Here is a 24396-nt window from a genome sequence, read left to right as displayed (position 1 = left end):
AACCTTATATACCCTAAGTGTACATGCTCAAACCCACCTCCTCAAATTCTCTGAAACTAGTCTGAACAAATGAAAGATACAAAGTTAACCGGTGATTCGTATGCATTAAGCATAGGTAGTTAACAGTGGACAATTATCAATAGGCCTGTGGTCATACCCCAATAAGCATAATAGAATTTGTGATTCTATTTGGTTACACATATAATTAGGGTATTCTTTTAGCTGATGGAGAGTCTAGGTACGAGCCCTGGGGCTCTTCCATCCCGGGGAGTCTGGTTTTCCAGTTGGTATGTCATTTCCATAGATACTGGGCACATAGCTCAAAGTCCACAGTCCGGCCCAAGATGGAGCCTGTTCTGTCTCTTTCCTCCTTAAACATTTCTTGTTTATTAATATGGCAGGAGATATTTTCATTTCCCAACTAACACACACACTAACAAGCTCAAAACAATAAATACATATGCTATATCCAACAGCTGGAAAATAGTCTTTTCAATCAAGAAATGAAACATTGTGGAAAACTGGGTCTCATACTTGAGGCTTAAGGCAAGTTTGACACTGAATTTCTAAATAATCCTTGCGTCAAAAGGGGGAAACGGTTACAAATTAGCACTTGAAACTGAATACTAATGAAAATGAATCAAATCAAAACTTGGAACTTGGGGCTTTCCTGGTGGTCTAGTGGTTAATAATCTACCTGCCAATGCAGCAGAAACCGGCTCCAAGATCCTACATGCTGAGGAGCAGCTAAGCCCCTGTGCCACAACTACTGAGCCAAAGCTCCACGACTACTGAAGCCTGGTGCCTAGAGCCCGGGCTCCCAGAGAAGCCACCACAATAAGCCACTCGCCACAACTAGAGAAAACCTGCAGCAGCAAGGAAGAAAACCAGTGCAGTCCAATATTAAATAAATAAATCTTAAAAAACAAACAAAAAACCTTGAAACCTTGGATATTTAGAAGAGAGCTTTAGCCTTCATGCTTATATAAGGAAACAGGGAAGCCTGAGTACTCGAGTTTTTTCTTGTTTTAATGAATGAAATGTCCCATTACTGATGTCACAAGTCCCCTCCCAACCCCCCCGCCCCCGCTCCGTGCACAGATACTTGGTTTCTGGCGCTCAACCACCTCAGCTCCCCGCGCCCACAGTGGTTAAACTCTTGCTGCGGGCAACTTCCGCTTCCTGGCCTAAATTTGACACGTACTATTCCCCCCGTGGCAAATACCCAGGGTCGGTGACAGCCGGAGCCGGGCGATGCCCCCAGCGGACGGGTGGACAGAGGCGCCGTCAGGTGGGCACGCAGCGGCGCCCGGGGCTCTGCCGCCGCGAGCCGCCTGCACGGATCAGGGGCCTTTCTGCACCTGGAGCAGTGGGGCTGGGGAGGGGGCGCCAGTGTCCGGCCGGTGGCTTGGAGGTGTCTTTCTAGCTAGGATAGGGGAGGGGGCAGGGGGAGTTACTACGTGTGAAGATGCCTCGGCCCCTGGGGATATGGCCGGAGGGCGGGGCCCCAGGACGCAGAGAAGACACCAGGCCTACGCTTGGGGTAACAGTGGAGGATGCGGCGCAGGAGGGAAGACTCTGGGAGCCGCAGCCCGACCTGCTGGGCCGGATCGGCTCCCTGGGAAACCTCGCCGAGGCAGGTCTGGCTAGGGACCGCTGGTTCCGCAGCCGCAGAGATGCCCACCCTCCCAAGATGGCGACTCCCGGAGAGACACTCCCAAGAGGACAGCCATGTTAGTGGTCTGACAAAGTCACTAAAGAAAATTGGAAAGCCCGCCTCTCCTCCGACACACACAGACACGCGCACGCACTGACACCTCGTGAGTGCACCCGGTGTAATTGGGGTGGACGGCGGCTTCGGCGCCGACACTGAGCATGTGCAGTGTGAAGTCCAGAAACGTCAGCGTCCCGCAGAGGCAGTTTCAACACTTTGGGCTCTGGGACTGAGTTTAATTGAGACGGCGATTTAGCAGCAGTAAAGCATTGACATAATTATGGGGGCGTTAGGACATGGCTTTCTTGCTCAGTGATGGTATTCTGTGGGGTGAGTAATGGGGCTTCTCTGGAGTCTGTGAGGTGGAGCGACACGGGTTTGTGGGTGAATGATGGAGGCAGTAGGGAAAGTAATAAGCAGTCTGTGTGCTGAATTTTGGGGAATCTGTGGGGTCAGTGATACAGTCTATAGGGTGAGAAGGGGGCATTGATGAGGTGAGCGATGAGGAGTCTGTAGGGTGAGTGATGAGCTTCTTGGAGGCCACCGATGGGGTAAGTGACTGGGTCTGTGGGATAAGCAGTGAATGTCTATGGAGTGAGTGATCAAGGGTAAGTGGAGTAAGGAATGGGGACTGTGGTGTGAGTGATCTGGTGTCAGAGATGTGATTCGAGCTCTGTGAGGTTGGTGCTTGGAGGACCTGTGCAGCGAATCATGGGCATTCTGTGAGGCATCATGGGGATTACTGAGGTTATGTGATGGAGCGGTCTGTGAGGTAAATGATGGGGTTCAGTGATGTGAGTGATGAGGATCTTTCAGAGAGTAATGGGTGGTCTGTAGAGTGAATGGTGGAGAGCCTGTGAGGTGAGGATTGGAGAATGAGTGAGTGATAGAGAGTTTTTGAGGTGAGTGATGAGGGCCGTGGGATGAGTGTTGCAGGATCTAAAAGGTATATTATTGGGTTTATTGGGTGGATGGTCAAGGTTTCTGTGGTGTGAGTGATGGAGCTCTGTGGGATGAATGATACATTTATTTGGGACTGTTGATAGTGATAGAGGGGCCTATGGACCCCACGCTGCTTCATGGGATCAGTGATCGGTGGTTTTAGAATTGAGATGTGATTGTTTCAAAAACCTACTTTTGATCTTCTTGGTCCTCCTGTATCTTTGTTTCCTGTGTCATTAGTTTCTGCCCTTGATTTCATTATTTCTTTTCTTTAGATTTTTTCTTTTATTCCTATTTTTTAATTCCTAAATTGAATGCTTATCTTAATTAATATTCCATAATTTTCTCTTTCATGAATTTTTCTCTAAGAACACTTTAGTTTCATGTCACAAGTTTTTATATGTAACACTTTCACCATAGTTTATTAATAATGTTTTCTAATTTCTGTTCTGGTTTTCTCTCTGATCCCTTAGTTATTTAGGTATGAGATTTTGATTTCCCCCAAAGTTGAAATTTTTGTTATTGATTTCTAAATTATACCCAGAGACTGTCATCTGAGTGATCATTAGGTACAGGAATGGATGTTCCTTAAAGTGGAGGTATGTATTGAAATTTCAGTTATTTTCCAAGACTTTTGTAAAATTATATCTCCCACTAGCAGCATATAAAAGGGCTCACTCCAAAATCATCTCCTGCACTGATTGTTGCTGCTTTTTAAATTTCTGCTCTGAGGGCCAAACAAAACAGTATGTAGCTTACTTTGATGTGCATCTTCCTGACAACTGGCAGCCGAACGTCTCATATTTATTGGCCATTGAAATGTATTTAGAAATTTTTTATATCCTTAGCTATTTTTTTCCTTTATGCAGTTTGTCTTTCTCACTAATTTATGGATATTAACCTGTCATTTATTGTAATTTTCCCCTTTATCTCTCTTTATTTTTTTTCTTTTCCTTTTATCTCTCTTTATATCTTGATTTTTGAAACATGTCTTCATATATAATTAGAAAAATAGTCATCTGATTAGATAATTTTTCTTTACAAGTTCTAAATATCGTGTCTTGCCTAGTGAGTTCTCCCTGATTTGGTGCTTAAGTAAATATATGACTTAAATTTAAATTTTCATTGTTTTAGGGTTAAATTTTAATCCAACTGGAAAATTCTGGTCTGTGGTATGAGATGAGATTAAAGTTTGTATTTTCCATTTGGTTAGAATATTTGACAGCACCAATCATTAAATGAATACTCTTTTCAAACTCAGTTAAATGCCACTTTTGTCACATAAATTCCCAAATGTTCTGTTTCTGAACTCAATTTTTTCTTCTATATATGTATCTACTCCCTTTCAAAAAACTGTTGTGACTTTAGGAATATGTTTAATATTTAATAGTGCTAATCCCCTCACTCTTCCTTTCTTTGGTTGTTTTCTTTAATATTTTTTAGCATTTATTCTTTCATATGAATGTTAAAAACCACTTTATTTTACTTCAAAAGCAACCATTAAAACTCTATTTTATAGTTTTCTTCTTATGGATTCAGGACCTTTTTTTAAAGTTCATTCTTAGATATCTTACACTTGATTTCATCATCACAATAAATAGCACATTTCTCTATTTCCATAGGGGGGAAAATATTGATTTAAAATTTTTTCTTTTTTGTATGTTATTTCTTATACAATCCAGTTATCACATTCTCATGTGAATTATAGTTGCCTTTTATGGTCTCTTAGTTTTTCTAGATACAATATCATGTCACACTCAATTAACAATGATTCTCTCTTCCTTTCAAATATTTTTTTCTGATTACTTCATTTTCTATTGCATTAGTGAGAGCTTTCAGAACAATGTTGAATGATACTTGATGGAGAGAACCTCAATCTTGTTGCTAATTTGGAAGTGAAGGATATTCATTCATTCATTCAACAAATGTTTGTTAAATACCTTCCCCTTTCCAGATACTGGATTTGAAATCCTGCATGGCCACTTACTAACTACATGATCTTTTCTTTTTCTAACAGCTTTATTGATATAATTTACCTTCCACAAACTTCAACATTTAAAGCTTACAATTCAATTGTATGTTCAAGTTGTGCAAATCACCCTCATAATCCAATTTTAGAACACTTCATCACCCCCAAAAGGAAACATTGTACTGGTTCCACATTCCCACCCCACACCTCCAGCTGCAAGCAGCCACTGATTTACTTTGTCTCTATAAATTTGCCTATTCTAGACCTTTCATATATATGGAATCAAACAATATATGCTCTTCAGTGACTATCTTTTTTCACTTAGAATGTTTTCAAGATTCATCCATGCTATACCATGTATCAGTACTTCATTCTTTATTACTGAATAATATTCCTTTGTGTCGATATACCTCATTTTGTTTATCCATTCATCAGTTGATAGATATTTGGGTTGTTTTCGCTACCATGAGTAATGCTGCCGTGAACATTTGTGTACAAAAACTTGTACACAAGTTTGTATATTTTCATTTCTCTCAGAAGTGGAATTGCTAGGTCATACGGTACCTTTAAAGAACTGCCAAACTGTTTTTCAAAATAGTCACACCATTTTACATGCTACCAGCAATATATGAAGGTTTCAATGTGTCGTTCTTAACACTTGTTATTGTCTGTTTTTTTTTTTTTTATTCTAGCCATCTTAATGATTGTGAAGTGGTGTCTCATTGTGGTTTTTATTTCTATTTCCCTAAATGGCACCCCACTCCAGTACTCTTGCCTTGAAAATCCCATGGACGGAGGAGCCTGGAAGGCTGCAGTCCATGGGGTCGCTGAGGGTCGGATACAACTGAGCGACTTCACTTTCACTTTTCACTTTCATGCACTGGAGAAGGAAATGGCAACCCACTCCAGTGTTCTTGCCTGGAGAATCCCAGGGACAGGGGAGCCTGGTGGGCTGCCGTCTTATGGGGTTGCATAGAGTCAGACACGACTGAAGTGACTTAGCAGCAGCAGCAGTGAATGTTGAGAATCTTTTGATGTGTGCAATGGACTGCATGTTTATGTGCCCCCTCCCACCCAAATTCACACCTTGAAATCCTAAATCCTAGTGTGATGGTATTAAGAGGTAAGGCCTTTGGGAGGTGATTAGGTCATGAGGGTAGAGCCCTCATGAATAGGATTAGTGTCCTTATAAAAGAAACCTCAGAGAGCTCCTTTCCACCTTTTGCCATGTGAGGACACAAGAAGATGGCTGTCTATGAATCAGGAAGCAGGTTCTCACCAGACACCAAATCTGCTGACATTTGAGCTTGGATTTCCCAGCCTCCAGAATTGTAAGAAATAAATATTTGTTGTTTAAGCCAATATTCTCTAAGTAAAGTGATGGGGAGTGGGATTGCTGGGTCATATGGTAGTTCTATTTTTAGCTTTTCAAGAAACCTCTATACTGTTTTCCACAGTGGCTGTACCAATTTACATTCCCATCACAGTGTACAAGGGTTCCCTTTTCTCCACATCCTTGCCAACATTTGTTATTTGTAGGCTTTTTGCTACTAGCCATTCTGACAGGTGTGTGGTGATATCTCATTGTGGTTTTGATTTGAATTTCCCTGATGACTAATGATGCTGAGCATCTTTTCATGTGCCTGTTGACCATCTTCATTTCTTCTTTGGAAAAATGTCTATTTAGTTCTGCCCATTTTTTCTGTGTGTTTTTAATTGGAAGGTAATTACTTAACAGTGTTGTGATGGTTTCTGCTGTACAACAATGTGAATTAGCCATAATCATACATATATATTACCCCCTCCCTCTTGAGCCTCCCCCACCCTATCCCACCCCTCTAGATCTTCACAGAGCACCCGGCTGGGCTCCCTGTGTTATAAAGCAGCTTCCTACTAGCTAGCTATATACACGTGGTAGTGTTTATCCATCAGTGCTACTCTCTTGATTTGTCCTATCCTCTCCTCCCCGAACTGTGTCCACAGGTCTGTTCTTTATATCTGCGTTTCCATTCAATAAGGTATTTTAAGAGAGACAGGCCACATTTACCTAACTTTTGTCCCAGTATATTGTTATAGTTCTATTTTATTATTAGTTGTTGTTAATCTCTTATTGTACCCAAATCGTAAATTAATTTTATCATAGGTATGCATGTGTATAAGAGATACAGCATATATAGGGTTTGATACTATACACAGTATCATTTCTGTCCATTTTTAAATTGGGTTGTTTGTTTTTTGATATTGAGTTGTATGAGCTGTTTATATATAATATGTTGGATATTTCTTATCAGTCATATCATTTGCAAATGTTTTCTCCCATTCAGTAGGTTGTCTTTTCATTTTGTCAATGGTTTCCTTTGCTTACAAAAGCTTTGAACAATTTTTTGAACATTGACATTGAACATCATTTAAACATTTTTTAATTGAAATATATTTTGAGATAACTGTGGATTCACATGCAGTTGTAAAAAAAATAATGCAAAGTGATCCCTTGTGCACTTTGCTATTTTCCTCCAGTTGTGACATTTTACAAAATTAAAGTATAATATACCAACCAGAATTTTGATCCTGATACAATTCAACCATCTTCGTCAGATTTCCTCAGTCTTACTCATACATATATGTGTGTACTAAGTTTCATACAATTTGATCACCTGTGAAGCTTTGTATATCCATCACCATAGTCAAAATACTGAATGGTTCCAATATCACAGTGATCCCTAGCCTTGCCCTTTTATAACCACACTGTTCACTTCTTGTCTCTACTAACCCTTGGAAACCACTGATCTGTTCTCCATGTCTAAAATTTTGTCACTTCAAAATTGTTATATTGATCAAATCATATAGTGTATAAACTTTTGACGTTTTTTCAGCAATGTAAGAGAGATCCAGTTATTCTGCATCCTCACCAGTGTTTTGCATTGTCAGTATTTATTTTAGCTATTCTGATATATGTGTAGTGATATCTCATTGTAGTTTTCATTTGCATTTCCCTGGTAGATAATAGGGGAACTATTTTCATATGCTTATTTGCCATCTATGTATCCTCTTTGGTGAAATGTCTGTTAGTATTTTCTAATTGAATTGTTTGGATGATTTTACTGTTGAGCTTTGAGAGTGTTTTATATATTCTACATACCAGTCTTTTGTCAGATATGTTATCTTCACGTATTGTTCACAGTCAGTAGCTTGTCTTTTCATTCTCTTCATCTTTTCCATCCTCTGGCCTTTTTCAGAGCAAAGGTTTTTAAATTTTTGACAAGACCCAGTTTATCAGTGTTTGCTTTTATGGATTATGCTTTTGGCGTCCAATCTAAAAACTCTGATTCTCTGACACCAACTGAATGTCCAACAACTCAATTTTTTAACTTATTTATTTTAATTGGAAGCTTTTTACCTTACAATATTGAGGTGGTTTTGCCATACATTGACATGAGTCAGCCATGGGTATACGTGTATTCCCCATCCTGAGCCCCCCCTCCCACCTCCCTCCCCATCCCATCCCTCTGGGTCATCCCAGTGCACCAGCCCTGAGCACCCTGTCTCATGCATCGAACCTGGACTGGCGATCCTGTTTCACATATGATAATATACATGTTTCAATGCTATTCTTTCAAATCATCCCACCCTCGCCTTCTCCCACAGAGTCCAAAAGACTGTTCTATACATCTGTGTCTCTTTTGCTGTCTCGCATATAAGGTTATCGTTACCATCTTTCTATTTTGACACTGCCTACCAGTATTCTTGCCAGGGAAATCCCATGGGCAGAGAAGCCTGGTGGGCTACAGTCCATGGGGTCTCAGAGTCAAACATGACTTATCAACTAAACAACAACCATCTGGAGTTAGCATCAGATCCCATAAATTAAAGGGCTCAATCCCACTGCCCCCACTTCAGATGCCAGTCACTGCAAGTCCCAGGCCACCCATACTTCTGATTTACTGGCTATAAATTGGGGTTTCCCAGCACCTCTTCCTAAGGTTTAGTAATTGCTAGAATAGCTCAGATATCAAGAAAAAACTGTTTACCAGTTTATTATAAAGATACAACTCAGGAACAGCCAGATGGAAGGGATCCACAGGGCAACTTATAGGGGGAAAGGTACAGAGCTTCCATGACCTCTCTGGACATGCCTTCCTCACAGAACATCTATATTCAGCCTGGAAGGTTGCTCTGGATGTACAATTGTTCTAGCACCATTGAGTTGTTTTACCTGTTTGTAAAAAAAAAATCAGTTGGTCATGCTTATGTGGGGCTATTTCTGCATCCTCTATTCTGTTCCATTGATATGTGTCTGTCCCTCTGCCCAAATCAGTTTTTGATTAATAATCCATGTAGTAAACTTTTAATATTTATTAGGATGATTCTCCCACTTTATTCTTCCTTGTTAAGACTGGTTTAGCTCTGGGTCCACTGGACTCTCAAGTCTACTGCGGAAGGTGTGGGTTCAATTCCTGTTTGGGGAACTAAGATCCTGCTTGCCACATGGCATGGCAAAAAAAAAAAAAGACTGGTTTAGCTATTCTAGGGGTCTTGTCTTTCCATATAAATTTTAGAATATGCTTGTCTGTGGATGTTGAACATATTCCCATGTGCTTATTTGCCCTCCACATATTCTCTTTGGTAAAATATCTCTTCATGTCTTTTGTCCATTTAGTTCTTTATATGTTATAAATATTAGTCTTTTGTCAAATAAGGGGTTTGTGAATATTTTCTCTCAGTATGCAGCTTGTCATTTCATCCTCTTAAGAGTGTCTTTTGCAGAGCTACAATTTTTAATTTTGATAAACTTATCTATTTTTTTTAAATCATGTTTTTGGTGTCATACTTAGAACTCTTCACTAAGCCCTAAGTCCTGACAATTTTCTCTTCTGTTCTCTTCCAACAGTTTTACATTTTACACATAAATCTATGATCCATTTTGGGTTAATTTTTTATGCATTCTTGTGCTCAGTTGCTTCAGTCATATCTGACCAACTCTTTGCAACCCTATGGACTAGCCCACCAGGCTCCTCTGTCCATGGGATTCTCCAGGCAAGAATACTGGAGTGGATTGCCATGCCATCTTTCAAGGGATCTTCCCTACCCAGGGATCGAACCAGCATCTCCTGCATTGCAGGCAGATTCTTCACTGCTGAGCCACTATGGAAACCCCAGTGTAACAATTAGAATGAGATTAATTTGGGTTTATTTTTTTGTTTTATGTCTTGTTGTTGTTTGTTTGCTTGTCAATATCCAATTACTCTAGCACCATTTGTTGAAAAGATATTGAATTGGTTTTGTACCTTTGTAAAAAATTTTACATGACTGTATTTGTAGGAGGCGATATCTGTGTCCTCTATTCTGTTCCATGTGCTTCGCTGGAGCGGCTGTAAGGAGATACCCCATGCCCAAGATCAGAGAAACCTCAGCAAGATGGTAGGCACTGGAGCAGCGGGAAAATGGCTGTCTGAGAAGGCCTTACAAATAGCTGTAAAAAGAAGAGAAGTGAAAAGCAAAGGAGAAAAGGAAAGATGTACCCATTTGAATGCAGAGTTCCAAAGAATAGCAAGGAGAGATAAGAAAGCCTTCCTCGGTGATCAGTGCAAAGAAATAGAGGAAAACAATAGAATAGGAAAGACTAGAGATCTCTTCAAGAAAATTAGAGATACCAAGGGAACATTTCATGCAAAAATGGGCACAATAAAAGACAGAAATGGTATGGACCTAACAGAAGCAGAAGAAATTAAGAAGAGGTGGCAAGAATACACAGAACTACACAAAAAAGATCTTTACGACCCAGCTAATCACCATGGTGTGATCACTCACCTAGAGCCACACATCCTGGAATGCAAAGTCAAGTGGGCCTTAGAAAGCATGACTATGAACAAAGCTAGTGGAGGTGATGGAATTCCAGTTGAGCTATTTCAAATCCTGAAAGATGATGCTGTGAAAGTACTGCACTCAATATGCCAGCAAATTTGGAAAACTCATCTGTGGTCACAGGACTGGAAAATATCAGTTTTCATTCCAATCCCAAAGAAAGGCAATGCCAAAGAATCCTCAAACTATTGCACAATTGCACTCATCTCACACACTTGTAAAGTAATGCTCAAAATTCTCCAAGCCAAGCTTCAACAGTACGTGAACCATGAACTTCCAGATGTTCAAGCTGGATTTAGAAAAGGCAGAGGAACCAGAGATCAAATTGCCAACATCCGTTGGATCATCAAAAAAGCAAGAGAGTTCCAGAAAAACATCTACTTCTGCTTCATTGACTATGCCAAAGTCTTTGACTGTGTGGATCACCACAAACTGTAGAAAATTCTTAACTACTCCAAAGCATTTGACTGTACGGATCATCACAAACTAGAAAATTATTAAAGAGATGGGAATACCAGACTACCTGACCTGCCTCTTGAGAAATCTGTATGCAGGTCAGGAAGCAACAGTTAGAGCTGGACATGGAACAACAGACTGGTACCAAATAGGGAAAGGAATACATCAGGGCTGTATACTGTCACCCTGCTTATTTAACTTAAATGCAGAGTACATCATGAGAAATGCTGGGCAGGAAGAAGCACAAGCTGGAATCAAGATTGCTGGGAGAAATATCAGTAACCTCAGATATGCAGATGACACCACCCTTATGGCAGAAAGTGAAGAAAAACTAAAGAGCCTCTTGATGAAAGTGAAAGAGGAGAGTAAAAAAGTTGGCTTAAAGCTCAACATTCAGAAAACTAAGATCATGGCATCTGGCCCCATCACTTCATGGGAAATAGATGGGGAAACAGAGACAGACTTTATTCTTTGGGACTCTAAAATCACCACATATGGTGACTGCAACCATGAAATTAAAAGACGCTTACTCCTTGGAAGAAAAGTTATGACCAACCTAGACAACATGTTAAAAAGCAAAGACATTATTTTGCCAACAAAGGTCCGTCTAGTCAAAGCTATGGTTTTTCCAGTGGTCATGTATGGATGTGAGAGTTGGACTATAAAGAAAGCTGAGTGCTGAAGATTTGATACTTTTGAACTGTGGTGTTGGAGAAGACTCTTGAGGCCCCTTGGACTGCAAGGAGATCCAACCAGTCCATCGTACAGGAAATCAGTCCTGAATATTCATTGGAAGGACTGATGCTAAAGCTGAAACTCCAATACTTTGGCCACCTGATAGGAAGAACTGATTCATTGCAAAATACCCTGATACTGGGAAAGACTGAAGGTGGGAGGAGAAGGGGACAAAAGAAAATGAGATGGTTGGATGGCATCATCGACTCAATGGACATGAGTTTGAGTAAACTCCAGGAGTTGGTGACAGACAGGGAGGCCTGGCATGCTGCAGTCCATGAGGTCGCAAAGAGTCGGACACGACGGAGCAACTGAACTGAACTGAACTGAATTGAACTGATTCTGTTCCATTGGTCTATGTGCCTATCCATTCATCTATACCCTATTGTCTTGATTCCTATGTGTGCATCCTAAGTTGCTTCAGTCATATCCGTCTCTTTGCCACCCTATGGACTGTGGCCGGCCAGGCTCCTCTGTCCATAGGATTCTCCATGCAAGAATACTGGAGTGGGTTGCTGTGCCCTCCTCCAGGGAATCTTCCCAACCCAGAGATCAAACCCACGTCTGTTAAGTCTTCTGTATTGGCAGTCGGGCACTTTACCACTAGCGCCACCCGGGGTAAATAAAAAGTATTGAAATCAAGTATGTTGATTTCTCCCACTTAATTCTTTGTCAGAATTGCTTTAACTGTTCTCTATTGCATATCCTTTGTCTTTTCACACAGATTTTAGAATAATTTTGCCTATATCTACAAAAAATTCTTGCTGAGGTTTTGGTAGAAATTGTATTAAATCTGCAGATCAACTAGTGGAGAATTGGTATTTTTACCATGCCATAGACACAGTACCTATACATTTATATAGATCTTTGTTGATTTGCCTCATCAGCCTTTTATAGTTTTCAGCATTTGTTGTTGTTTTTCTTCAGTCACTAAGTTGTGTATGACTGTTTGTGATCCCATGGACTGTAGCACCAGGCTCCTCTGTTCTCCATTATCTCCCGGAGTTTGCTCAAGTTCATGTCCATTGAGTCAGTGATGCTATCTAACCATCTCATCCTCTGCCAACCCATTCTCCTTTTGCTTTTAGTCTTTCCAAACATCAGGGTCTTTTCCAATGAGTCGCCTGTTTGCATCAGGTGACCAAAGTATTGGAGCTTCTGCTTCAGCATCAATCCTTCCAATGAATATTTCAGGATTGATTTCCTTTAGGATTTACTGGTTTGATCTCCTTGCTGTCCAAGGGACTCTCAAGAGTCTTTTCCATCACCACAGTTCTAAAGCATCAATTCTTCAGCACTCAGCCTTCTTTTTGGTCCAACTCTCATATCTGTTGGAGAAGGAAATGGCAACCCACTCCAGTACTCTTGCCTGGAAAATCCCATGGATGGAAGAGCCTGGTAGGCTACAGTCCATGGGGTTGCAAAGAGTTGGAAACAACTGAGCGACTTCACTTTTGCTTTCTCACATCCATACATGAATACTGGTGGTATAACTTAATGATTAAGAGAACAGGCTCTGGAGTAAGACTTACAATCTATGTGACCTTGGATAAGTTATTTAAATTTTTTCCACTTAATAATAGTGAAGTGAAAGTCATTCAGTTGTGTGCTACTCTTTGTGACAACATGGACTATACAGTCCATGGAATTCTCCAGGCCAAAATACTGGAGTGGGTAGCCTTTCCCTTCTCCAGGGGATCTTCCCAACCCAAGGATTGAAGCCAGGTCTCCTGCATTGCAGGCAGATTCTTTACCAGCTGAGCCACAAAGTAACAATGTTATTTGTTCCAAATTCCCAATTACATTATTTTTCTTTACTCAGTTATAAGTATATATCAATTGCAATAATCATTTCTCAAAAGTGCATTCCTCCAATTTTGAGTTTTCTATTACTATTTACTTTGTAATTGTTTACACTATTCCCTTGAGTATTCTCCTAAGATGCTAATATTGCCATATAATACTGTAAATGTTTGTATGTCTAAAATTGTGTTTTGCTCTGACAGAAGAATGGTATTGAGCGTGTTTTCAATTCTTAAATCTCAATCCCTTTATCTCAATAATTTTTAGGTGTTTTTTGTCTAATATGGTTTTTAATTGTTGCAAATAAGTCTAGTGCCATTGTGATCCCTTTCCATTGTAAATAGCATGTTGTTTCTGCTTGGGAGCATTTTTTTACAACTATTCTTTTAATGGAAGCTTTTCATGTGATATTATTTTTATGTATTTATTTATTTTTAAAATTTGGTTGCACTGGGGCTTAGTTGTGGCACCTGATATCTTCAGTATTAGTTGTAGCATTCAGGATCTTTAGTTGCAGCATGCAAACTCTTAGTTCCAACATGTGGGATCTAGTTCTCTGACCAGGGATCGAACCCAGACTCCCTGCATCGGGAGCATGGAGTCTTAGTCAATAGACCACCAGGGAAGTCCCCCCTGGCAGCATTTTAAGGTTTCTTTTTACCTTTTAAATTCAGTGCCAAACCAGATTTGGGGTTGATTTGGTTCCTCTGGGAGTGAAGGATTGCAAGGATTTTTGTCAGGGAGGATCGTGGAGTTAAAGTCCAATAAGATTAGCTGGAAAAGGTCAGTTTTCATTCCAATCCCAAAGAAAGGCAATGCCTAAGAATCCTCAAACTACCGCACAATTACAGTCATCTCACACGTTAGCAAAGTAATACTCAAAATCCTCCAAGCCAGGCTTCAACAGTACGTGAACCGAGAACTTCCAGTTGTTCGAGCTGGATTTAGAAAAGGCAGAGGAACCAGAGATCAAATTGCCAATATCCATTCGATCATTGAAAAAGTGAGAGTTCCAGAAAAACATCTGCTTCTGCTTCATTGACTATGCCAAAGCCTTTGACTGTGTGGATCACCACAAACTGCGGAAAATTCGTAAAGAGATGGGAATACCAGACCACCTGACCTGCCTCTTGAGAAATCTGTATGCAGGTCAAGAAGCAACAGTTAGAACTGGACGTGGAACAGCAGACTGGTTCCAAATCGGGAAAGGAGTACGTCAAGGCTGTATAGTGTCACCCTGCTTATTTAACTTAAATGCAGAGTACATCATGCAAAATGCTGGGCTGGAAGAAGCCCAAGCTGGAATCAAGATTGCCAGGAGAAATATCCATAATTTCAGATATGCAGATGACGCCACCCTTATGGCAGAAAGTAAAAGAGAACTAAAGAGCCTCTTGATGAAAGTGAGAGAGGAGAATGAGAAAGTTGGCTTAAAATTCAACGTTCAGAAAACTAAGATCATGGCATCTGGTCCCATCACTTCATGGCAAATAGATGGGGAAACAATGGAAACAGTGACAGGCTTTATTTTGGGGGGCTCCAAAATCACTGCAGATGGTGACTGCAGCCATGAAATTAAAAGACGCTTGCTCCTTGTGATAGCTTATGGTGAACAATGTCCAATTCGTGATCTCCAAAGAAGATTTAACTTTGGGACCAGGAACCAGGCTTGATCACTTAAGAGCTTTTGTGTAGCAGAGTTTTATTAAAGTAAGAAAAGGGACAGAGAAAGCTTCTGACATAGATATCAGAAGGGGGATGGAGAATGCCACCCCCTCGCAGGTGTTAGCAAGGGAGTTATATAGTTTTTAATTAATTATTACAATAAATCAAAAGAATGTCTCAAGTCTGTGAAAATTTTACCAGACCCAGTCCCATAATTTACAGGTTTTCAGGAAGGAGAAACTGTCCTCAGTCAGGATACACTGCTGTTGTATAATCACTAGTACAGAGTTCAAACTGAGCTGTTTGTGGTGTAATCATCAGTTACAGACTTAAAGAAAAAATGTATTATGTCACTAAGACTAAGGAATGTAGAGAAAAAAAGATGTTTGTCCTTTCCTCCTCCTTGAGAATTCCAGAGCCCTATCTCCGCTTTGAGAGCCCCAGGCCCCTTTCTCCTCCTTGGGGACCCCAGACTTCTTATCAATCTGCCTAGGAATTGACTCTCTCACTCGAAAGAAAAGCTATGACCAACCTAGACAGGATATTAAAAAGCAGAGACATTACTTTGCCAACAAAGGTCCGTCTAGTCAAGGCTATGGTTTTTCCAGTAGTCATGTATGGATGTGAGAGTTGGACTATAAAGTAAGCTAAGCACTGAAGAATTGATGCTTTTTGAACTTTGGTGTTGGAGAAGACTCTTAAGTGTCTCTTGAACAGCCAGGAGATCCAACCAGTCCATCCTAAAGGAAATCAGTCCTGAATATTCGTTGGAAGGACTGATACTAAAGCTGAAACTCCAATACTTTGGCCACCTGATGGGAAGAACTGACTCATTTGAAAAGACCCTAATGCTGGGACGTGGGGTAGCTCCTCTCAGCTGCACTTCTGTGCCCCTTCCACTGCAAGGAGATCCAACCAGTCCATCCTAAAGGAAATCAGTCCTGGGTGTTCATTGGTAGGACTGATGTTGAAGCTGAAACTCCAATACTTTGGCCACCTGATGCGAAGAACTGACTCATTTGAAAAGACTGTGATGCTGGGAAAGATTGAGGGCAGGAGGAGAAGGGGACGAGAGAGGATGAGATGGTTGAATGGCATCACCGACTCAATGGACATAAGTTTGAGTAAACTCCGGGAGTTGGTGATGGACAGGGAGGCCTGGCATGCTGCAGTCCATGAGGTCACAAAGAGTCGGACATGACTGAGCGACTGAACTGAACTGAACTGAAGATTAGATAATTTGGGGCCTATAGATTGCATTCATGTTGAATCAGTGAGTGATAATCTTGGGAAATCCTTGAAGAAACATAATTAGATATATGTGGGTAAGTAATTGGGACCTCTGTAGAAATTCTTGAGGTTTTATAAGAGTTGGAGATCTGAAGTCATTGATCAGTCCATGAGAGTTACTGATTGGGACACTGAGGTGGTAAAAGATTCATTGCAAGCCTTGGATTTCAGGTCTTTGGGGGTCAGTTTTAGCAACCCTATAGGAGTCATTGATTGGGACCTATGAACATTGGTAATTGCAGGACCTTTGATTTAGTATGTGATGGTCTATTTTGAGGGGTTTATGAGTGTCACTGACTCTATATATGGGCTGTGAGTTATGGAGTCCTACAGGAAGTCAGGTTGGACCCATTGAACAGATTAATAGTTGATTTTCTATTGAGGTTGTGTTGCCTGTGTTGGTGATTATTTGAAGAGCCTAAGGAAACCAGTTGATGGCACCATCTGGGACACAGTTTTTGTCAAGCATTGTAGGTTACCAATTTAGGAGCCTGTGCAGACTTGTTGACTTTTAGGGCCAGATGGGAATTGGGGGAGAGGGTACAAAGAGTTTATGTTTCCGTCTTTGGCAAAAGAGAGTGGGCTCTATAAATTTCCCAGAATGTACACTGAATTATACAAAATATTGGTTTATGCATATGTGATATGGTCACCCTTCAACCAGAGCACTTTAAAGGCAGCAAGAAACAGAAATAATGTTTACTGTGATTCTTCCACATATAGAATACCATATGGCCCAGTAGTTAAAGAAAATGTACTTTGGAGTTAGGCAGACCTGGGTTTGAATCCCTGTCCTTCCCCTAATCTAAGTAATCTTGGCGTAATTTTTTTTTATATATAGCTGCACCATGTGGCTTGTGGGATCTTAGTTCCCTGACCAGGGGCAAATTTCTTAATAGTTACAAACAGCTCTATCTGATGGTAAAGAGAATAATAGGAAAAAGTAATACGTAGTTCATATGATGAGTTTGAAAATTAAATTAAGTACTAACAAAACATTCCTTGCACCTTATAATAACAGCAATATTTAATATCATTGGGATGTTTTCCCAGTGCCAAATAAGAGTGAGTGCTTTTGAAGTATCATGTCATTTAACTCTAATAGCCCTGTGAGATGGGTGTTTTCATCCTCAGTTTTAAAGTGAAAAAACTCAGACTAAAGTGACTTCCCTAGATTCTAGCTAGAATGCAAAAGAGCTGGAATTAAAACTCTCATTCATTTTACATGAGTTTTGTCCGCATTCTATGTAGGTGTTGGTTACTGAACTTTCCCACACTATCCAGTGTTAACTATTCTTTGGTGCCCCCAGGAAACGTTTGTGGGTTGAATGCTGAATGCTGAATGATTGACCACATGGACACTGCCTTTCCAGATTTTTTGAAGTCTCTGCGGAGCCCTTGGGCCAGACCCCATAGAGAAGGCTCCAGGATCTTCCTTCCAGCCCCAGAAGCTCACACTGAGTCCACGGACCAGCCTGGCCTCAGGGTCTCAAGAAGAGCAGCGTTGTGAGCAAGAGAGCCCAAGGGTTGAGGAAGATGCCAGCCATCCAGAGCTATCCCCAGTGGTCCCCAGACCTGGCTGCAGAGGGACAAGGCAGCGTGTGTGAGGTGAGGAGGGAGAGGGCTTCAGGGGCAGGAGTTCATCCAGTGAGGAGATGGCTCTGACCTGTTGCTAGGGACTTAGGGCGGGGACAGGAGGGGCAAATTCCAGACTTGCTGCCACTGAAATGAATCACCATCCCCCTGCTGAGGGTGAGCACCACATGGCTGGTGTCCCACATCCAGATCACTTCCTATTTCAGTGGAAAATATGATGCAGCCGATGGAGGAAAGGTGGGATGGAAGGTCAGCCGCACTGCCTGGGGGAAGGGGAAGCAGCTCCCTGTAGAGTGTCTGTGGGTAAGATCCAGCTAGAAGTGACCACTGGCCCTAGCCATGGAGACACTGTCCCTGATGCCCAGCATATTCCCTCCACTACCCACTGGCTCTGTGCACGCACTCAGCTGATCCTTGGGGATTTGCTGATTCCACCTCTATCCTGATCTAGGGAGAAAAGTCCCCTTTTTTGGAGCTTAGAGGATGGCAGGGTAGTAGGGTGAGCACAGTCTCTAGGGCCCTTCTAGTTCTTCCTACTCCTCTCAAAGATTAATAAAGTGGCCTGGGAAGGTACATGACTTGCCCAGGCCCCTGGGGTTTTGAGTGACAGCAGTGGACTGGAGCCAGGTCTCCTGACTGTGTCCTCCACCCTCCCCACACTCCAGCCAAGACCAGGTTTCCCACTAAAAGTTCCTGGAAATTGTGTAAACAGAAGAAGACAAGGGAGCCAGACCCTGCCCCACAGCTCCCTCCTTCCAACTGTCCTGAGTCTACTGTCAACTCTGGGGACAGGCTGGTTGTCACAGGGGCTCAGGATCATGTGGTCATTAGAATAACATTAAGCTTTTAAAACTTATTTTGATATTTATTATTTAATAATTTCATTATTTAGAATATGCAGGTAAGCAAATAGAAGAAAATAAAACATTACTTATAATTTCAGCATTAGTCAAAGTTAACCATTGTTACCATTTAGCTTATTTCCTTACAGTTTTTTCCCTTTGTACATGCATGTATGTGAGTATGTGGATATACACATGTGGGGCTGAGAGTGTACATACATACCACACACATATACATGATACAGCTCAAGTTTAAAAATGAAATTGTAGTATTTGGTTGTTTCCTTTTTAACTTGGCTGCTGCTGCTGCTGCTAAGTCACTTCAGTCGTGTCCGACTCTGTGCGACCCCATAGACGGCAGCCCACCAGGCTCCCCCATCCCTGGGATTCTCCAGGCAAGAACACTGGAGTGGGTTGCCATTTCCTTCTCCAATGCATGAAAGTGAAAATGAAGTCACTCAGTCGTGTCCAACTCTTAGTGACCCCATGGACTGCAGCCCACCAGGCTCCTCCATCCATGGGATTTTCCAGGCAAGAGTACTGGAGTGAGTTGCCATTGCCTTGCACTTCAGTATAATTTTCTAGACAGTAAATATTTTTCTTCACATGATACATAACATAGTAGCTTTTGTTCCTTTGGATAAACTATCATTTAACCAGTCCACTGTATGTGAACTTAGGGCATTCGAGGTTTTCTATTGTGATGAAAACTGCTATGGTGAAATTCTTACATTTAAATCTTTTTGCCTAAGTCACTGAAGTTATATTTTGAGTAAAAGGTATAGGGATATTGAATGATAGACAAACTGCTGCCTAACAGTAGGGCACTTCCACTCTGGAAAACTGTCCTTGTCTGGTTTCTGCTCCATCAGATCAGTCACAGACCCACAAGTTGGGGTCACAGCAATGTGGTCCTCCCCACTCCTTCTGCACATGGCCCCTTGCCCAGCCAATGTGTGGGAATTTCTGGATGAATGATTCTGGTCTCTGCAAGGCACAAGACTCATGTCTTCCTTCCCAATCATAGACTTATTTTTTAATTTAATTTATATTTTTAACACCAAAAGCATTTTTGCATTGGGATATAACCAATTAACAATGTTGTGGTTGTTTCAGGTGAGCAGTGAAGGGACTCAGCCATACATATACATATATCCATTCTCTCCCAAACCACCCTCCCATCCAGGCTGCCACATAACGTTGAGCAGAGTTCCCTGTGATACATAGTAGGTTTTTGTTGCCAACCATAGATTTATGCCCCCTTTTCAAGAAGAAATGGAAATGACAAAGACCCTGGTGAATGTTATTTATTCACGTATTTATTTGTTAAGTTCTTAGTTTTTTCATTAGATGTCAAGAAGCAGGAAATGGGCAGATACCACGGAACCAATAAAAATGTCCCTGGAGGTAAGGAACAGCCAGTTGGGCTAAGAAATAGTGATTGAAGCTGAAAAACAGGAAGAGGGGTCAGTAAAAGAAAGAGAGATAGGGAATAGCCACAGGGAACATCTAGAGGGACCATGGTGCACATACTCCAGACAGAAGGTAGCCAAGGGGCACAGGAGACAGGTGGGAGTGCAGTGGAACAAACAGAGGCAATGGAAAAACAAGAGCCAGAGGCCAGAGAGCAGCAAAGAGACCGAGAAATAGTAGTCTAAGCTGGAGAAGTGGTAATAGTGGGGAGCACACAAGAGCCAGAAGGTATGAGAACAATCGGAAAGATTTCAAAATAGGAGAAACCAGGAGATAGAGGAATCAGATAGCAGCCAGAGGGAACAGAGACCAGCCAGAGGGATGAGGAAACAAAAGACTCAGCTAGATGGAAAAAACAAAAAGGTTTGGTGTGTTGGGTAAGAGCCTGCCAGATAAGCCACTTCAAAGATACCAGGGGTCAGACGGAAAATCTGAGAGGGTGGGGAAAGGCACAGGTACCGGGGGTCAGGAAATGGGGAGAAATGGGAAAGACGAGCCTGGGAGTAGGCAGCAGCTGGAGGAAGCTGGTACCAGCCGCTGAAGCTATAGAACAGGTTGGAGGAGCAGGGAAGTGACAGACCCATGGGACAGTTGGAGAGACAGAAAGGGGCCTCCAAAGCCGAGGAGTAGCTAAGGGCACCAGGGGCACCAAGGAATAGTCGCTGAGGCTGGGGAACAGCAAAGCTGTGCTGGGTGTGCTCTAGAAGTTCTGGGGCCTAACCAGAGGACTAGGGAACAGAACAGTGGGCATCAAAAGTGTATCTGGTATTGGATAGTAGCCCAACTTACTAGCGAACAACTAGAGGAACTAGAGAAGAGCTGGAAGGCATAGTATCCATTCCCAAAGCCAGAGGCCCCATGTAGTGGGCACTGGGGTTAATAGAGAGTTGCCGGAGCCAGGGGACATCCAGAGTTCCAGAGGGATAGGGCAACAGTGGCTTCCTGGGATGTGGGGCTTCAGTGCTAAAACAGGGAAAGTCCTGGGCATACTGGGACAGTTGTTCACCTTGCCTAAGAAACAGTCAAAGGAACCGAAGGTCAGACATAATGCAAGTGATGGAGAAGATGAAAGTACAGTGTCACAGAGCACACAGAAGTAGTATACACTGATGATCAAGAGCCTAGACTAGGAGCCAGGTAGACCAGTGCTCCACATAGTGTGGTCCATGGACCAGACACAGGAGCATCAGATGAGAGCATATTAGAAATGCATTCCAGGACAGCCTAAGGGACAGGAAAGAATTGAGTCTAGAGAGAAGTCAGAAAACTCAAAGGGCAGTCAGTCTGTATCAACTAGAAGAAATGAGAAAGCCTCATCAGGACTAGGGAGCAGTCAGATGGACTGGGCACAACCATAATGGTGCCACAGACTAAGGATCAGCTAGAGGGACAGCTCCCAAAGGGAACACAGGACAGTCAGGGGCACCAGGGATCAGTCGGAGGGAAGAAGAAATAGGAGGCATGGAACAATGAAACAAGGGACCATCAGAGGAAGCAATAAACAGAGGCATCAGGAAAGAGACCAGAGGACACTCAGAAATAACAAGAAACATTTAGAGGGAACAGTAAACAGGGACCAAGGAAGAGTCAGAATGGGGACCATGCAGAGGAAACAAGAACCAGTAGAAGGAGTAGGAGAAGTCAGGGGACAGGAGTGGGCAGGGTAAGCAGGGAAAGACGGAGGGGGGAGTACACAGAGAACAATCTGATGAGAAGGGAAACAGCCAGAGGGAGCAGGAAAGACCAGGGCACCCCCAGCTAAGTAGGAACATGCAGAGAGGTTGGGTATCTAGCTCTGAGTAAGGGCAGAGTGAACTACATTGCACATTTTCAGGCAGCCTAGTAAGTGGCCTGAGAACACGTCTGCTAGGCTGGGATAGGGTTTAGAAGGGCAGGATCATCTCACAGGAGGTGACAGAGAAGTGTGCTGGGGCAGGAGTGAGAGCAGCCCTGAAGCTGGAGGACTGAGCCCCAGCAGGCTGACTGCAGGTCAGGGTGGGACAGAGCAGATGGCCAGGGACAAAATGGGCAGTGAGTGACAGATCCTGGCAGCATAGCGTGCCCCAGGGCTGAGAGTGCAGAGAGTTCTGGGACACAGATGACCCTGAAGGGAGACACTGCTGTGTGGTTCACTGGCGAGCCATCAGGGGCTTAGCAGGGATCCTCACATAGGATGAGGAAGTCCCTGTAGGGGTTCTGATGGTGGCAGAGACACAGGCCATCCTCCATGGTGGAAATGGGCCAGAAAACCATACCTTTTCATATGTGGCTGGTGAGGCTAGAATCTGGATGGGTCTGTATTAGCAACTTTGTATCCTAATTGCTAGCTCCAAAACCCCCTGTCCATCACCTCACATAACCCCTCCCAACCAGGGTAGAGTCCAAAAAAGTGTCTTATTTTGGTGGGAAAAGGGATGGAAGTGGGGCATCTGTGCCTGGCAAGATCTTTGTACACTTTCCCTGTGTGAATCCAAGGGAGGGAGAGACAGGTGAAGATGGTCTTTTTGTCTGCCAGCTTGGGCTGTCAGAGTTGTTAAAATGTTTCACAATGTTTGAAAAAGAATACATATATGTATATATAATACATACATATATATGAATATATATATATGTTTGCTGTATACCTGAAACTAACACAACATTGTAAATTAACTATCATTCAATAAAAAAGTTTTTTTAAAAAATGTTTAACAATGCCAAATGGTAGAATATTTAAAATTTTCCACACTAGTTGGCAAGTAGCCACCCCTCCCCCACATCTGAGGCTCCTCCCCTGTGTCACCTACACACCTCCCAGTCTGTCCTGGCTCAGGTCACAGGCAAGAGAACAAGGATCAGGAGGGTGGGCAGGCAGAATGAGAGCTTCCCTCCAGCCTGACCCTGGGACTTCCCCTGGGTAAGTGCCCTTGGGCAGTGAGGGAGAGCAGGCCAGGTGTGTGGCTAGAGGCTCCGGTGGAGTTCCTCCTCTTGGCAACCTTTGAGGCTGTGCTCAGGAGAACTGGTGGGTGGAGAAGTGCTGGGCATGGTCCAGTGCTTGTGGATCTGCCTCTGGAGCTGCTGGTGGTGGAGCAGGTACTGTGAGTTCTGTGCCTGCTCTGTGTCCCTGCACACTTACTAATAAGGGCCCCCAAAGAACAAAGGGTCTTTCAATGAATAAAGGCTCCTCATTTCCTCATAGCTGAATCACTAGATCTTGTCTTGATACTTAGTGCATTTTCTGTCCTGTTTAGGAACTCCTTGCCTTAAACGAATGTTCACCTATGTTTTCTCCTGAGTTTTAAAGCATTGATCATTTTGAAACTCTTGATTCTTTTGCCTTTCACCCAAGATCACTAACTGTTAACATTTTGCCACATTTGCTTTCTCTTCTCAATTAATGTATTTATGTGTATGATGTTGTTCAATCACTAAGTTGTGTCTGACTCTTTGCGACCCCATGAACACAAAGGCTCCTCTGTCCACTATCTTCAGTAGTTTGCTCAGATTCATGTCCGTTGAGTCAGTGATGCTATCTAACCATCTCATCCTCTGTAACCCCCTTCTACTTTTGCCTTCAGTCTTTCCCAGCATCAGAGTCTTTTCCAATGAGTCGGCTCTTCACATCAGGTGTCCAAAATATTGGAGCTTCAGCTTAGGCATCAGTCCTTCTAATGAATATTCAGGGTTGATTTCCTTTAGGATTGATTTCTCTCCTTGTAGTCCAAGGGATCTCAAGAATCTTCTCCAGCACCACAGTTTGAAAGCATCAATTCTCTACTAACATACCATTTGTAAATAGTTTCCCCAATTGTCACAATACGTCCTTTTTGGCATTTCTGCCCGATTTAGGATCCAGTCCAGGCACATGTATTGTGTTAGTTCTCATGTCCCTTTAGCCTTTCTGAAAGAGTTCTAGCCCTTCCTTGACTTTCATGACACTCATCATTTGGAAGAATGTCCCTCAATTTGGGTTTGTTTCTTGCTTCCTCATAATTAGATTCAGGGTATTCATTTTTGTCAGGAATATCACAGAAATGATGCTGTGTTCTCAGTGTGTCATATCAGCAAGC

At 42.4% G+C, this 24396-nt stretch overlaps 1 protein-coding gene across 9 annotated transcripts in view; it reads left to right on the top strand.

Annotated features, from left to right (window-relative positions):
* The first annotated feature begins 1153 nt into the window (after positions 1-1153).
* Positions 1154-24396, top strand: part of ZNF41 (zinc finger protein 41) — a 72774-nt gene continuing 49531 nt past the window's right edge. For 2 of the 9 annotated variants that reach the window (XM_070365325.1, XM_070365333.1), the window contains exons 1-2: positions 1839-2044; positions 17810-18044. In XM_070365325.1, the coding sequence (XP_070221426.1) occupies positions 17973-18044 (72 nt within the window). In that variant the 5' untranslated portion in view covers positions 1839-2044; positions 17810-17972. The other 7 variants (XM_070365326.1, XM_070365328.1, XM_070365329.1 and 4 more) reach the window with 7 other exon arrangements.

Source organism: Bos mutus, chromosome X, assembly GCF_027580195.1.
Source record: "Bos mutus isolate GX-2022 chromosome X, NWIPB_WYAK_1.1, whole genome shotgun sequence".
NCBI classification, from domain to species: Eukaryota; Metazoa; Chordata; class Mammalia; order Artiodactyla; family Bovidae; genus Bos; species Bos mutus.
This window is presented reverse-complemented; position numbering and strand designations above follow the sequence as displayed.